This window comes from Apteryx rowi, unplaced genomic scaffold (genome assembly GCF_003343035.1).
Source record: "Apteryx rowi isolate R43461 unplaced genomic scaffold, aptRow1 scaffold_8, whole genome shotgun sequence".
Lineage (NCBI taxonomy): Eukaryota > Metazoa > Chordata > Aves > Apterygiformes > Apterygidae > Apteryx > Apteryx rowi.
Window position 1 is genome coordinate 1276638 of NW_020451093.1, and position 15634 is coordinate 1292271.

General features: G+C 34.7%; 1 protein-coding gene across 1 annotated transcript in view; it reads right to left on the reverse strand.

Annotated features, from left to right (window-relative positions):
* Window positions 1–748: 748 nt before the first annotated feature.
* ACTR3 (ARP3 actin related protein 3 homolog) overlaps window positions 749–15634 on the reverse strand; it is a 35140-nt gene continuing 20254 nt past the window's right edge. Inside the window, exons 3-12 of the mRNA XM_026089014.1 lie at window positions 13318–13442; window positions 12618–12728; window positions 10906–11001; window positions 9014–9121; window positions 6680–6823; window positions 5801–5974; window positions 4858–4950; window positions 4063–4188; window positions 2049–2132; window positions 749–1647 (exon numbers count right to left, since the gene is read on the reverse strand). Coding sequence (XP_025944799.1) covers window positions 1552–1647; window positions 2049–2132; window positions 4063–4188; window positions 4858–4950; window positions 5801–5974; window positions 6680–6823; window positions 9014–9121; window positions 10906–11001; window positions 12618–12728; window positions 13318–13442 — 1157 coding nt within the window. The 3' untranslated portion in view covers window positions 749–1551. The remainder of the gene's footprint in view (window positions 1648–2048; window positions 2133–4062; window positions 4189–4857; window positions 4951–5800; window positions 5975–6679; window positions 6824–9013; window positions 9122–10905; window positions 11002–12617; window positions 12729–13317; window positions 13443–15634) is intronic.

Here is a 15634-nt window from a genome sequence, read left to right on the forward strand (position 1 = left end):
AATTCAATAATAAAATTATTTAACATTTTCTTGTTTGCACCAAGGTTTTATTCAATTCCAGCATGAAGTTTTATAATGCTTGCTGTAAAAATAACTTTCCGTATTTATCCTTGTTTTGGAGTCTCATTTATCATGCTTTGAAGTAACTGAAAGCTCTGGCAATTAATAAGCTTCCCTTCATAAAAAAACCTGAGGAATCTGTTTTCAACTCAGGAGAAGAAGCCAAGAGATTTCCCTCTTGTAGTCTTCTATGTAAAGAAATTTAACTACATTTGTGAGCTCAGAAGAAAAGTCTGAAGAAGAGATTGCTATCATCAAATATTAACAGAAATTGCAAATAATTCCATTCAATACACGAAGCTTTCTTTCTAGAAAGAATGCAAAGGAACATTTTCACTTTACTTTTTATCTACATGGTATTTTCTTGCAGAAAAAAAACAAAGATTTAAAATGCAATGCTGTCTCCTCTATACCACCACTTGAAAAGAAAGTGGAAAAAAAACCCAAAGTTACAGAAGGAAGTAGTAGATGAAGAAACCTAACAATTGAGATGTTGGCAGGTTTATCTACATAAGTACTATAGTGCTATCTAGATGAACATATAAACTGCAGTTCTAAACATCTCACACTTCAGTTTATACAATGCACATAACAATATCTATCTTACCAACCAATCTTACTGTTCAAAAACCATAGCGGATATGTAGGAACTTCCAATGTAATGAGATTAACAAGTCTGACACAAATATAAAAAGAAATTTTGTGCCTTTATTGGAATGGTGTTAGGCTTTAAATACACCAATTTTGATAACCTGATCATTTGGTTTTAATTAGAAATGACACTACAGAACTGCAATACTGGTCCAACAGTCTTGTCTTTACTTTTTTTTTTTTTTAAAGCAAGAGATAGAATGAAAATGCACCGAGTAATCAGAAAGCACTAGCAGGCATTGGTTAATCCAAGATACTAGCTTCTCAGTTCCAAAAGCACTCGTATTGTATGGAACCCAGGATTTAGATTGGTCACAATTTGCAAGAACTAGTTGCATGAGTCATATGACTTGTTTTTAAATTTACTTTTAAGTTGGTGACTGGTAATTTTTTTTCCTCAAATATTAGTTTCTTTAATTCATATTTTTCCTCAAAGTATAAAAAAGTATGAAATATAAACAAGCTCCTGCATTGCACCCATGAAAGGGTGCAACTGAAGCGTTAGAGAGCTGACTATCTACACATCGCCAAATCCCATCAAATCTTGGATAATTCATTAATATACAAAATATCAGGGCACAGAAAGAACTAAAATCCACTTTTTTGTTTTGTTACGCACAGGTTCAAATAACCAATCTAAAGAAAAAACAATCATTTTGGCTTTCCACTACATCCGCATGTTGAGACACTTATTAAAATAATCCTGTTTAATTGTGTTTGGTCTTTTTCTTATTGTCAAGTCATGTTTGTTATCTTAATACCGGCCATCAGACAAACAAGTAATCAGAAAGATTCCTTCTTCTCCCCACCTCCCTAACCCTGACCCCTCCAAGGTCAGCTTTAAGACATGACCCCAAACACAGGGTTGTGACGACAGATGCTAGGACCAATCTCTTCATAATCTTTTTTGGTATGGCATACTTGGTAGAACTCAGGCTGTAAAAGGAAAGAGAAAATAAGTTAGTCAGTGCTGTGCGTACCTTGTTTTAACAATATAAACATTTCTGTTGCAAACAGGGAAAAAAAAAGATAAATAGATAATTCGGAAACCCTGAAATCAGTATTACATCATAGCTAAACACTGATGCAAACAACATATATTGCCACAAAACCAAAATGCTACATTTGAAGATTCTCACACAGAAAAGTGTAATTCCACTTTCATTTGCCTATTTAAGTTTTTAAAGTCTAATGGAAAAAACTCAAAGCGGGGGGATATATTTTATGTCTGAGGGCTGTCGGAGATTCTCCAACTGCATTTAAAGCAAAGGAGAGAAGAAAACTCCAAAAGCATACTCAGAAGGACTAAAACACATTCAACTTTATAGCCAACTTACTGTGGAAGCCAGCATTGATCCTCCAAACCAAACAGCGTATCTTTGCATATGGTGTGTAATGACTTGAACATCAATAGGCTTAGGCTATTAAAAAAAAAAGAGAGAGAGAGAAAGAGAAAGAGAGAGAGAAGAATACATTAAAATTCACTTTTGCTGGTGACATTAAGTGTATATTCCAAGCCTTATTTTCATAATTTAATATTTTCTTAAATGTCAGATACGCAAATACACACTTTTACTACCAAATTTTTACTTGTACAGGGCAGACTGAGAAATAAGTGATTAATCAGCAAGTAAGAGCTACCTATTTGAGCAGGTATTAAAAGGATAAACTTGCATTCAAGTCACTTTTCTCCCAAGAGCTCCCCTACCCTATTTTCCAATTATCCACCTTCAATTTTCTGCTGAGTTTCTTGAGGAACTGTTTACATAACTGTAAGAACAGACGCACACTTAGCCCTTTCCAAATTTAACATGTTTTTAAATTTCACAATAAAGCATTAGTTGCAGATCAATTGAGAATTTAGCTAGAATCAATACAGCCACAGTTTTGCTTTTCCAAACTACAATGTTCATTCTAGTTAGCCCCTTTCCTTCTTTATCCACACAAGCCTTCATTCCTACCAACCGGAGTGGTTACAAAAGGCTATATCCTAACTTGTGCTTATCAAAAGTGGCAGGGTATATAACGGAGTTTCAGCAAGAAATAATTCATCTGTGCAGTACAGCCTGCTCAAACATATTAAATAATTTGAATCAATCACTTACATTACATCTGCAAAATTCAAGACAGTGATTACTTCCAGTATCTAGTACTCTTAAGAAGGAAGAATCACAGATTTCCTTATTCATACCTTATTTTCTTATTAAATGGTAAGGGACTATCTAGTAAGGAGAACTGAGACTAAACAACATTATTTGAACCAGGGAACTGTATACAACTTTGAAATTTCAGAGTTATCAGCATGACATACTATGAGAATTGTTTGAGCTACCTAGATTATCATGTAAAAATAAATGAGGAAATCACTTCAGTCTTGCCTTAAAAGAAAACCACAACATGAAAGACATCAGCAGAGATGTTACACATACAGTCTCAAAAAAAAAAAAAATCCACAAAAATTAGATCAGAGGTCAAAAGTAGAAAGAACATAACGATCATGCAGTTCAGTGAAAATCTGAAGTGATTTCATAGGATAATTCACATTATTCAGTTTTATATCCAGCTAGGTCTTTAAAACCTCCAAGGATGGAGACTGCACAACCTCTCTGGGCAACCTGTTCAAATGCTTGATAATTCCCATGGTGAAATGTTTTTCCTTATATCCAGGCTGAATCTCTCTTGTTTCAATTTATATCCACTGATTCTCATGCTCCACTACGCACACAGTGAAGGGTCTGGTTCCATCTTCTCAAAAACCTCCCCCGAGGTAGCAGGGCTGTTATTAGATCCCCCCAAAGCCTTCTCTTCTCTAAACAAGCCCAGTTCCCTCAGCCTCTCCTTACAGGGCAAGTGCTCCCATCCCCTGCCTATTTGGTGGCTCAATACTGAACTTGTTCTAACTTACCAACATCTTTTTGAAGGAAAAAACAAAAAACAAACAAAAAATCCCCCTGAAACTGATGATTTGCAACTAATTCTTTCTTTTTTTCTCCCCCCATAAAAGAAAAAAAAATAGAGATTCACCAACTGTTTTTACATCATAAGTGTAAGTCCTATCCTTTTATTAGGTAAGATTTTTGTGGTTCATATCAATAATAGTGGATCAGCAGCACAAGAGCATATTTGGGGACAGAGTATGGTAGCATCCTACAATGAAAGCACTATATAACGTCTTCCACAACTAGTCTTCAGTTCACCACAATATATGAATCTCTGTAAAGCTTCTAGAACTTTGTTTGAAACTTCATTTTCATTTAAAAAACAATGTCACTGCAATATGTTATTTTCACATTTTCCAATTAATAAGGCAGGGAATAATGCTTATTAAGTGCATTGGCTACAAGAACTCACCTTCAGTCTGCCACCACTAAGTTCTTCACTAAGTTTCAGTCTGGCATCAACAGTCCTTTTTAAGTCTCGCTGTAAACGGCGACCAAAGTCCCTGAACATGGTTGAGCCTCCAGAGAGGACAATATTCTGTTTTGAATATGTACATATATTAAAAAAAAGTTAAAATTAATTACCAGTCAATTCTTGTTGACAGCTACTGTCAAAGGCAATAGCTACTCATATCAGTAGCAGCATGATGGCACCTTCCAATTTTAAAATAGTCCAGGACACACATTTATTGCTCCCAATACCATGCCTCTTTAAAAGACATCAAGGCAGTTACAAAAATTATTAATCATTTCTGGAAATGTAGGTTTCCAACCTTATCCAGTTCTTAAATTCTAAATATAAATCTTAAAATTACAGTTAACAGGTATGTTTTTACTGTAAGTTTTAAATTATCTAGAAGTGACAGATTATGAATTCACAAAGAAGTTGTCACATTAAAATTGACTGTGCTTTAAAAACCATTTACATCTTACTACATCCCCCTCCTTTCACTCAGATTTATCCCTTTTCCTTTTCTTTCTTTTAAATAGAATCCGAGTAATGAAACACCACATTCTGAAAAAAACATACATGAACAACATAAAGCCTTTTGCATATTGGACGCATTTCCAGAAAAACAGCTGGTGAAGGCTTCTGCTTTTAAAGTTCTTTTGTTTTTTAAACTGAATTTCCAATATCTATTTCAAAATAAAGCAGAATCCTTCTAAAACAAGTATTTAAAAAATATATAACATTATAACTACTGACCTTATACAGAGGACGTCTAACATCAATGGGACAATTCTGAATAACTTCATCTACTACTTCTGAGATTGGTTGCGTAAAGTCAGGATTAGCAAACTAAAATCAAGAACAAAAACAGAAAAGTCAAAATGCTGGGACAAAAAAGAGAGGGGGAAGAGAAGGAACTTTCCTATTGTGCTAGAGATGTAGCAAAAAGTAATAATGGAAATAGATATGTTAGATATTTTTGCTGCCATTTAGAAAAGTTTGAAAGGATAATACACCTAAAGTATCTATTTTGCCAGCTATTCTTATAGGCTTCGTTAACTGTAACGGATCAAAGAATACACACCCTATTCAGATGCTGAGCACTGCAGCAAAACAGTCTAACATAACATAAAGGAAAAGGTGTGACAGCAGAATGTAGAGGGATTCCAAAAAAAAAAAGCCCAAGGTACTACCTCAGTTAAACCCTCTGCACAAATAACTTCAGGGTCAAATTATGGACTCCTGCTTCACAATCAAATTACACTCCAGGAGTCATATTAAAAAAAAAAAAAATCCCATTTACTTTTTCTCAACATTGAAGACAAGAGTAAGACCAACTGTACAAAGAGGCAAGAGGACAGCATATTTAGAAACTTGACATTTAAACAGACAAGTAGAAACAGGAAATAATTTGGTGAGACCTAGAAATTTATTTAAAAAAAAAGGCAAGAAGAAAATATGCTTTAAGTAATCCATTTAAGAGTTCCAAATATCATGCTGTGTTTAGTTATAAATTTGTATGCATATTATCAACAATCAAGAATTGAAAACACACTGACTTATAACAATAGCTGGCATTTATTTGTAAACAGAGAGAAATTTAAATCAGGATAGCTATTTCTTCAGCAAGTTACAAATACAATTTGTTACCATTAAAATGTACCTAAAACAAAAAGTGAAAACATTCAAATCAACTTACCTCAGGATGAAAGAAAATCTCTGGCCCCAGGAATCTCTCATAGCCAACATCAATGGTAAATTCTTTCTTTGAGATAGCATTAATTCCAGTATACTGTTTAATCCACTTCGTACCATCTGTGTCATACTTGTTAAATTCTTTTACTAAGTCAGGGCAAACATAACTAAAGCGTTCCTGAAAATTAAATATGTGTAGTTATAAGTATCTTCTTAAGTATAGCAGAAAACATGGTATGAACTTTAAAACTGTGTAGTAATTTGAATCTTTAAGAATAAAAGTTTGAAATTGGCAGATACAGAATAGGCCTCAAAAATGGTTGAGCTGACATTTACCATATACTGTTAAATAATGGCTCTGCTACTACACGTCATTTCTGTGCAGCATTGAAAGCAGCACATCTTGCTGGGCTAAATTGTTTTTCTTCTGTTTTTTCCTCTAAGGTTCTATGGTAATGAGAAATGAGTTCTAAAGTATATTGAAGAATTGCCATAGAAACAGGGTTTAAGCGTACTTTAAGCTGAATACCTTTTAGAATAGCTTTGTACTACAAAAAAAAAAAAGTAGCAACATTCAGAAAAAATAAAAGAGTAATTATAACTCTTTACATTACACATCCCACCAAGAATGTTTCCTACCAAATATAATGAAAATAATAATAATGTGGCGAGGGGTGGGGGAGGAAATAAGGGAAGGTTGAAATTCTAGGCTAATATAAGCGTAACCCAACAGTATAGCTTAAAAATATAAATGTCAACATTTTTATATTATTTAGAAACAAAACAACATTACTTAGAAAGGTAACGATTTTAAGAGATTACTGTATTTTAGAAACAAAGTTCTACTCTAAGACAACCTAAACATTTGCAACATTCATGTTACCTTCACTGCTTTAGCTGTTTCCAAGGATTGCTCAGGAGGAATTCCTACTTCTCGCTCTCTCAGCAACTGCTGAATGAAGTATGTTATATCTCGCCCTGCAATTGGAATGTGTTTGATACAGCTGCCAATCACGTATCCTTCAGCCTGTAAGTAAAAGTAATTGGGAGAAAGACATTGGCAGGAATTTCATTCAGCACAACTCAGAAGGGAGGAAGAGAAAGACCCAGAGCCTGTAAACTCTTACCCACTACCCATGACTGCGAGGTTGAAGCGTTTGAGGACTGGCTCATTGAACTGCCACAACTCCAATTCATCAATAGTCTTATTCTACTTGTTAAAGTGTTTCTCAGTAGTATGTCTGCTAGTACAACTATAAGGCTGTTCCTGCTGTTACTTTCTTCCACCCTTCTTTTTTGTGGCCTTGCATTCGGTTCACGATTCTTACAAGGTTAAAAAGACCAGAAAGGTCACTAGTACGTAACGCAGACAAAGAGCCAGCTCACTAGTCTTTGGACCTTATTTTCTTTTTTAAATGAGGTTACTCCTAACAAAATGGTCAAGGAACTTTGTATCATGCAATATTATTTTAGAATAAATGATGTGGTTCCACAGTAACAGCCACTTATGACTTTACAATCCATATGAACCAAAATTTATTTTCTGAAAGCCGGGAGAAAATGCATTAYTTCAGCACATAAACCAAAACGGCTTAGAACATCAGACTGGCCCATACTCATCTGTCGGTCTTGTAAGTCATACTCATCTCAGCGGCCAGAATCTGGGCAACTAAAAGCATCTGCTCTAAATGCAGAAACCAAGAGTGTTCAAGACTGGCATCCAACCTCACCAGATCAGCTATGACATCCAAACAGATGAATCCAGATACTGCACTAATGCTTAAAATTCCCTATGTACCTTACATATGTATAAAGTAGTTTTTTTCCTAACATAGAAAATAGTTCACAAAGTCATAAAAAATTACTATAGTCAGTTTCATTATAGAGATAAGTGTTTGTTAATTCCTCTTTATCTACTTTATAAGAATTAAAGTGGCATACTATTGTGGTTAACTTGTTCAACATGTAGAAAAACCTCCAAAAAAAAAAAAAAAAATCAAGGGAATGTTACTCTAACAGATGAGCTTAATGCTTCAAGTGATATAAAATAAACACTCGTTACTCAATTTTAAAAAATTACACATACAGGAAAAGTTCGATTGTTTTAAATAGCAATTTGAACCACTAAGTACAACTAGAAAAACCCCATAGTTTAATTTTACAAGGTTCAAAATTTCAACCTTTTACCAAGTCTTAATTAAAAAGAAAAAAGCCATCTCAGATGAACAGCCACTATGTTTCACCAAGATTAGCAGGAAACTGCCACATTATAACATAGTTTTGATCATCAATGCTACTATTTGGTATAATAAATCAATAAAAAATTGAGGTCACTGTGGCATAATAAAGCTTTATATAGTTTTTAATCTGTAAAAACTGCAGTCTAACTTGGGTCTTTGAGGAGAAAAATGCATCTGGTCCCTAGCTGTGCATTATTTTCATCAAGGAAGGATGGACAGAAAGACATATTTCCAACTACTCGGAATAAGAACACTATTAAATGTTTCATTTGTAAGATTTTAACTATATAGCTTTGTAAATGGGAACTCTTAAATACAGAGAAAACAGTAATTTTATAATTAAAATGCAAATGTAAATGTGAATTATTTAATAGTGTACTTTTTGCTTTCAGGCTCCTGTTATATTGGAACAGATATTCAACATTATTAACGTTTTTTTTTTTGAGTCAGGTAGAAATTTTTTTTTGCTTGCATCACTGATGCACGATAGTCTACTACTAAACATTGAGCACAGATAGAAGGAAACCCTAAACAACGCAAGTGTCTGAGGGCAGATGTATTTTATTTTATACATGAATTAAACAGTAATTCCCAAACTTTTGGGGCTGACCGTTATAAAGAGCATATCCACTCTTCTTGGCAAAACAAACTGAAAACACTATAAGGCAATATAATTTCCTGGATTACTTAGCTTGGCCTTGCAAATCATGTCTTTTAAGAATCACGGGAAGACAATATGCCAACCTCAGCATGCAGAGGAGTTCATCAAGAGTCTCTGTCCTACGAAACAAACAGAGAGCAACCACACACCCAACCCTGAAAACTACCCGACATTTTTGGTGATTCCTAGCTATATTCAGTCAGAGAATACCCTCATACAAAGCAACCATACCTCCACAGAAACGTAAACTTCAGAGAAGTTACAGGACAAACTGTCCTCCAGTTAAGGTGTTTCTGTAGTTTTGATGTGTACTTACCACAGGAATAACGTGAGTGACACCATCTCCACTGTCTATAACTGTGCCAGTCAGTGTCCGTTCTCCTACCTGTCTTGACGTCCAAGAGGCGGCTAAGGCAAGGACGGCCTTGCAAAAGAACACACGCAAAGAAGAGTCTTACCAGCAGCACTGGACTGCACATCCCACCTTCCACTACCACCCCCAACAGCATCTGAACAGACAACATTTTAAGTCCAACTAAATTCAAATATAATCCCAACATCTGGACTTTTTTAAACTGTATACACACAGAAATTAATACGTCATGAACGGAATGCTCTTTTCCTAATCAGAAAAAAAGCAAAGTTCAGTGTAAAAAGAAAAAAACACTACCATGCACAATAGATTATACTTATTATACAAATGTACTGACAAGAGGATTATTTAATTGATATTGCTATTATATTGATAACAGAATTATTAACTACAACAGATTATTGTTACAAGTAAAGATACCAAAACCACTGGAGCTTACTAGCATTCAATCTCCTTTTACAGATAAAATCCAGTTATAAAAACTAAGCAGAACATCCTGTAACCTGACAGTGCTGTAAAAGCAATCGCTAAGTACATTAGCTGAGGATACAAGCGCTACACCTTTTACCCAATGCAAAACTCGGCTGCCATCCAAGCATTCTTCCAGCATCAGAAATAAAACTGAATTGCAAGCTGTTCTGACAGTTTGATAGCATCAAATTACAAAGGAAAGACCAACATGAAAGTTCTATGAAGGATTAGCATTAAACCTATTTTCATACTGAGGGGGAAAAAAAAAAAGCTAAAAAAAACCCCACTCTTTGGCACTTCCCATGTAACAATAGAGGAAAAAAAGACATTACGACAAATATCACCTTTTGGACATAGTATACATTTTTTATTAAACCTTGGTAAACAGATTGGAAATAAGACACATACACAAGTTACCTTGAAGAATATTCTTTCCCTGCAGAAATTAGGTAAGGATGAGGGGGCTGCATTTGCAGAGGGAAGGGCAGGGGGAAACACTATCACCAAATAAGAAAAATCTTAAGAGAAATCTGAGGGCATTCTCTCATGGGCTCCAGCAAATCAGTATTCTAGGTATTGGTTAGTATTTTATTTTGCATTAATACTTTCACCTTTTATCCAAATCACAACAAATTTCCCGTGGAAATCTGATTCTGGGCTATTCTGGAAATTATGAATAAATATTATCACAAAGTATATTATACTCTTAAAACTAGAGTTCCATGAAAACAAATGTTTTCTTAAACTAAAAAGATTTAAGCGTATCACAAGAAATACCTTTTTCTTAAATCCTGTTTACAAAAAAGTTTAAATTTGCTTCCAATTTCGTTACCTGTTGAAAAACACCTGTTGTCAGAATTATCCTCTTAAAGGTTGCTTATGAAAAGCATTTGCAATTCACTCGTGGTAATTTATGGCATGGAAACTGATTGAGTAGTATTACATGTATGCATACAACAGCTTACAAAAAAGGCTACATAAACGTAGCTTCTGGTTCCTGATGCTTTCTAGCCCTGTTCAACCAACCATCTCTTGTCTTACTTCATAGTGAGAGGAATTCAGTTCCTGGCCTAGCACCATTATTGCAGTGTTTTGTATTCATAAGGCCACAGATTTTATACACTACCGTTTAGTGTTCTTTTATATACACAGCTGAAGAACAGAAGTTAGATAACACGCTATCAAGGTAACACACATCAATCATCTAGTGGTGAAACTGCTGACTGAAAATTCATAAAAGTATTCCGAACATAGTGATGTTTGAGCATATGAGTGTATGAGTAAACATAGTTTTCATACTGAAATTTTTCTCCCTTGAGTTTTAGCTCAACATGTAGCCCTACTTTCAACAGTCCTACTCTTACCTGAACAGCAATATACAGCCCTGGAACATTGAAAGACTCGAACATGATTTCAGCAGTATATTCCCTATTTTCTGGGGTATTTAATGGAGGTTCAGTCTGTCAGACAAAAAACAAAACTTTGCTCACATTCAAACCAAACATTTGACATTTCTCAAAAATTACCAAGAAATAAATTCTGAAAAATGAGTCATTTAGTGACTAGGCTGTGTAAAAGCAGTAATGTGCAAAGGGTGCTTTTAAAGGCAAATAGCAAATCATGCAATTCAGAAAATCTAACAACTCCTCTGACAATAACAGAATTTATGCAAACCACACTGCAAAAGTATGATGATTTGTATGAAAACAGAAAAACAGAAGTGAGATAAAATGTAATAGCTATTACTGTTTAATAATATATCCTGATAGTCTCTTTTGTGATAACTTTTGCTTTCAGTGAAAGAATCAAGCACTATCAATATAAAAAGTCAAAAGTTGCAGTTCACCACATTTGAAGAATGTTAATTACTTAAAAACAATTCTCAGTCATTCATTTAAAAAAAAAAAAAAGAAAGAAAAAAAGTTTTTCTTCCAGAAGGCAATTACTACAAAACAAGAGCTTACGACCAGCTGTAGAAATTTACTTAACTGAGAGGAGCTAGCAACAGCATATAATGTGTATTAATAGTACGCTGTCGTTTTCATAAAAATACCAAGCATACTATTAACTCTCCCCTGAAATAGCACTTTGAATAGCATTACAGAATATTTGAAAAAAAATATCAATCTTTCATTGCATCAACTATGTAATGGACGGGAACAGAGGAGACGGAGCCAGACTCTTCGTTCAGGTGAGAGGACAAGAGGCCATGGACACACATTGCAATGTGGGAAGTCCTAATCAGGTATCAGGGAAAAAAGTTACCATGAAGGTGGTCAAATATTGGAAAAGGGACCAGACACATTATGGAATCTCTATCCTTGGAGATACTCAAAACTCAGCTAAACAAGGCGCCAAGCAACCTGATCTAATTAAACCTGCTTTGAGCAGTGGGTTATGTTAGATGACCTCCAGAGATCCCTTCCAACCTATTTTGGGATTTTATTTGTGTGCTTTAATAAGAATAGCTAAGACCTCCAAATCCAGACTTCCTTTATAAACTTCACATTAAAACACAACACCTATTTCAACATCTTAGATAAAATACTGAGAACAGCAGAGGCTTCAGAATAACATTGGCCTCGATTCAATCTAAACTGCCCAAAAATGACACTCAGACCCTTTGAATTGCATGAAAAATGAGAAATAAAATTCATTCTCTAGACACACCATCCAGGTGGCATCATTGCTAAAAGAAAAGTACCTGCAATTACATAAAGTCAAAAAAGCACAAGTGCCTGTTCATGCAGAAATACCGACTTGAAATTTTAATAATGATGTGTAACAGCAGTATTAAATTCAGTGGTTAACTAAAAAAGGGAGGTGTACAGAGGCATTTGTGGGGGGAAATAATAAAAAAGGGAAAAGTTTGCAGTTCAGACACTTGGGCTTTTAACATCGTTAGATAGTTAAAGGAACAATCTGGAGGGGATAAGCCAGGCCAGGAAAGTTTCAGGTAATTTATATTTAGTTCAGTTTTCAAAATAAGCATGCTCATACTTAAGAATTATTACATAATCAACACTACTCTTACTAGTCTTAAGCAATTTCATAAGTAAGGCATACTTTTACCTACCAAAAGAAAATAATGATCCTCGGGTTCCGCCCTTAGATATTTAAAGATTACTTGTTCCATAAAGCGCTCCATCAAGTCCCAGTCTTCAACTATGCCATGGCGGATGGGCCACTGTTGCAGGAAAATATCAAAAGATAAACTGAAATATAAACTTAAAAAGAAAAATCTGTTTGTTTGTTTTTTTAAACTGTAGTAGAAGTACCTGATCTACATCTAAAATCCTTGTGTTATTTTTTTTCCTACCCCAATCCGATACCTGTTTGAAATTCGGATTCTCTTGTGGACCTTGAATAGCAGGGACAGCAACATTGCATTTTACCCAGTACAAAAAAAACAACCAAACAAAAACACCCCCCACGTGTAGGTACTAAGCAAATGAAAGGTTCCCCCAGCTCTGACACAGCTGATAGGGGATGCCCAGGAACAAGAACCAACCTGATTACCTCCCTGCTCTTCCAACTTCCGACTCTTCTGAGTTCACTTCAAAAGAAATGTATATTCACATACTTTTTTGCAAAATCTCACAGGCTCCTGAAGGTTAACAAACTTATATAATAACAAACCCTGTTTTCCAATAAGATACAGTTAACAATAAAGAAGATTAAAGTTATCCACAAAGTATCCATCAGAAGCTATTTACTGCATAGCTGATGCTTTCTAAAGAGTATTAGAAAATTATTTTAAATATTTCTCTTAATACCTTGGTTGCGTAAGTTGGTTTTTCTATTGCTTCATCCCCAATAAAGAAGTCTAAATCATCAACACCTTTCAAAACCCTCCTTTGTGCTTGATCGACCACTTTTGCTGATTCTTTGATAGCAATACCTTTAATAGAGAACAGATAAACAATATTGTAGATTATATATCCTCCAATTAAAATAGGAAAACAAAGTAATTGTATTCATCCTTTGTTTCAGGCATAAACACAGCAAAGCTAATAAACACAAATAATTTGAATTCCAATCATAAGTAAACATAATTAGGATTTACAAAGTAACACTATACGGACCTAACTACAGGTTTATTTGTTAGATGCTCAATATGCAACCAGGTAGATAAAAATACAAAAAGAATCACTAGGGTAGCATATCCCTATAGATCGCACTTTATTTGGCAACTGGGCTAGTTTTCTGCACATTCAGCAAATGCCTGAAAAAAGAGTGGTAGAAGTTGTAAAAAGAGCTAGAAAGAAAACATGTTGCCACCACAGAAACTGATGTTTCATTTCACTTGCGCTAGTTTGGTTTCTGGACACTTTATAATGAGATATGGCATAGAGAGAAGGGACCGAAAAGCTACTGAATAAGGAAAAAAAAAAACACAGACAAGAAGGAAGAAGTAGGAGAGGATATGAGACATGCATTACTATTTCAGGAAGGAAATAAAAGGACTTTTTTTAAAGAATAGAAATTTATATGGCTACCTGATGCATCTTTGGATGCTTTAATACAGATTTTCCACAAAATCTATACATGTTTAATTTCCTCCTTTTAACTCTATTTGTATCTTATTGTTGAGAACAGATTGGAGGAACAAAGAACAAAATTATAAATCTCTCCTTCACTTTAAGAAATAACTGGCAAAGCTCAAGAGCTTGTATCTTGGTAATTTATTCCTTCCAGGATAATTATCCATCATAAATAAAGAAAAAAGTTTATCAGAAAAATACTGGCTAAGGCTAAACATAGGATCCTGGAAACACAAATCAGTGGTTAGGTATCACAGAAACACAGATGTTCCCTTCCCTCATCTTTTGCATCTGCCTGGATCCCAGGTTATCAGAGCTATAGCGCTGGCAATATCTCCTGTATTTTTTCAAACCTTACTAATTACCTTTAAAGCACCATCCATTACACAAATAATAAAATTCACAGGCTTAGTTATTCAAAGGTCATGATCTAAAAGATTCCTCAAAGGCAGAATTCTTTTGCTCTTTCTCACCTTAAGTGAGAAGTTGTATTCATTTAGAACTAAGATAAATGCTATTAAAATGGCTTTTGCAGCCTCAGGTTAGCTGGGCAGGGGAGCGCACAGCTACCTGATTTCGTAATTTATAGCATACTAGGTTAAAGCACCATTAGTTCATTTAGAATCACCATCCTTCCTTCTTCTCTCCCCACAAGGAGCAACAAGAGATGAGCTGCACAGCCAGAAAATGTATAAATAGTTAAATATTGTGAAAGATTGAACAGAATAAAACAGAAGAAGTTATTCTGAGCTCTTTAGGAGGAAAACTGAATCATACTGTAACTTCTGTAGCAGCTTACATATTATGAGAGAGGAAGCAAAAGGGCTGGAAGCTGAAAGCGGGGGGAGAAGTAGAAACCAAGTAGAAGTCAATCTTGCCAAGTATTTTTCCAGTCATCATTATGGAGCTTATACGTCTTTAGGAAATTTGGCTGCCCGGATGAGTGTTATCTTCAAGAAGTTTCAAGTAAGATACTATCACTTGCCACACTATTCTAGAGGCTTTCAAGTCAAAGTGATTATGTGCTGTTACCAGCTTAAAATAAGATGATGGCTCTAAATATATTGCTGAATTTGAAGCGAGCCTCTTTGGTGCTGTTTTTGAAAGTCAGAAATGAAGAAAAGGAAACAACCTGGATCAAGAACCATATTCTGAAAATACAGACAGGAAAATAAATGTTGCTAAAACAAGAACTAGGTTACGATGGTGTCTGAAGATGGGAAGCAATCCAGCAATATCACAGAATGTTTGGCTTTGGTTTGCTAGACACAAGTATAAAAGGCTTTAGAAGAAAGAGGACACACTTGTATCAAACAAATTTTTGTTCTTAACCACTACTCGGGCCATTTTTTTTAAATGTAAGGAAAAGGCCATCTAATATTTAAACTATTGCAGATAATCTGAAATAGATGAAAAAATCAGGAAAACGCCTATGTTTTGGAAATAAATTGATTCCTGTTTTAATATAAGCCAGAAAAGGGTTTAAAATAAGTGAATGAAAAATCACATAAGATGAATGATCCAAGAGATCTAAAAAGCAGCCAGGAAA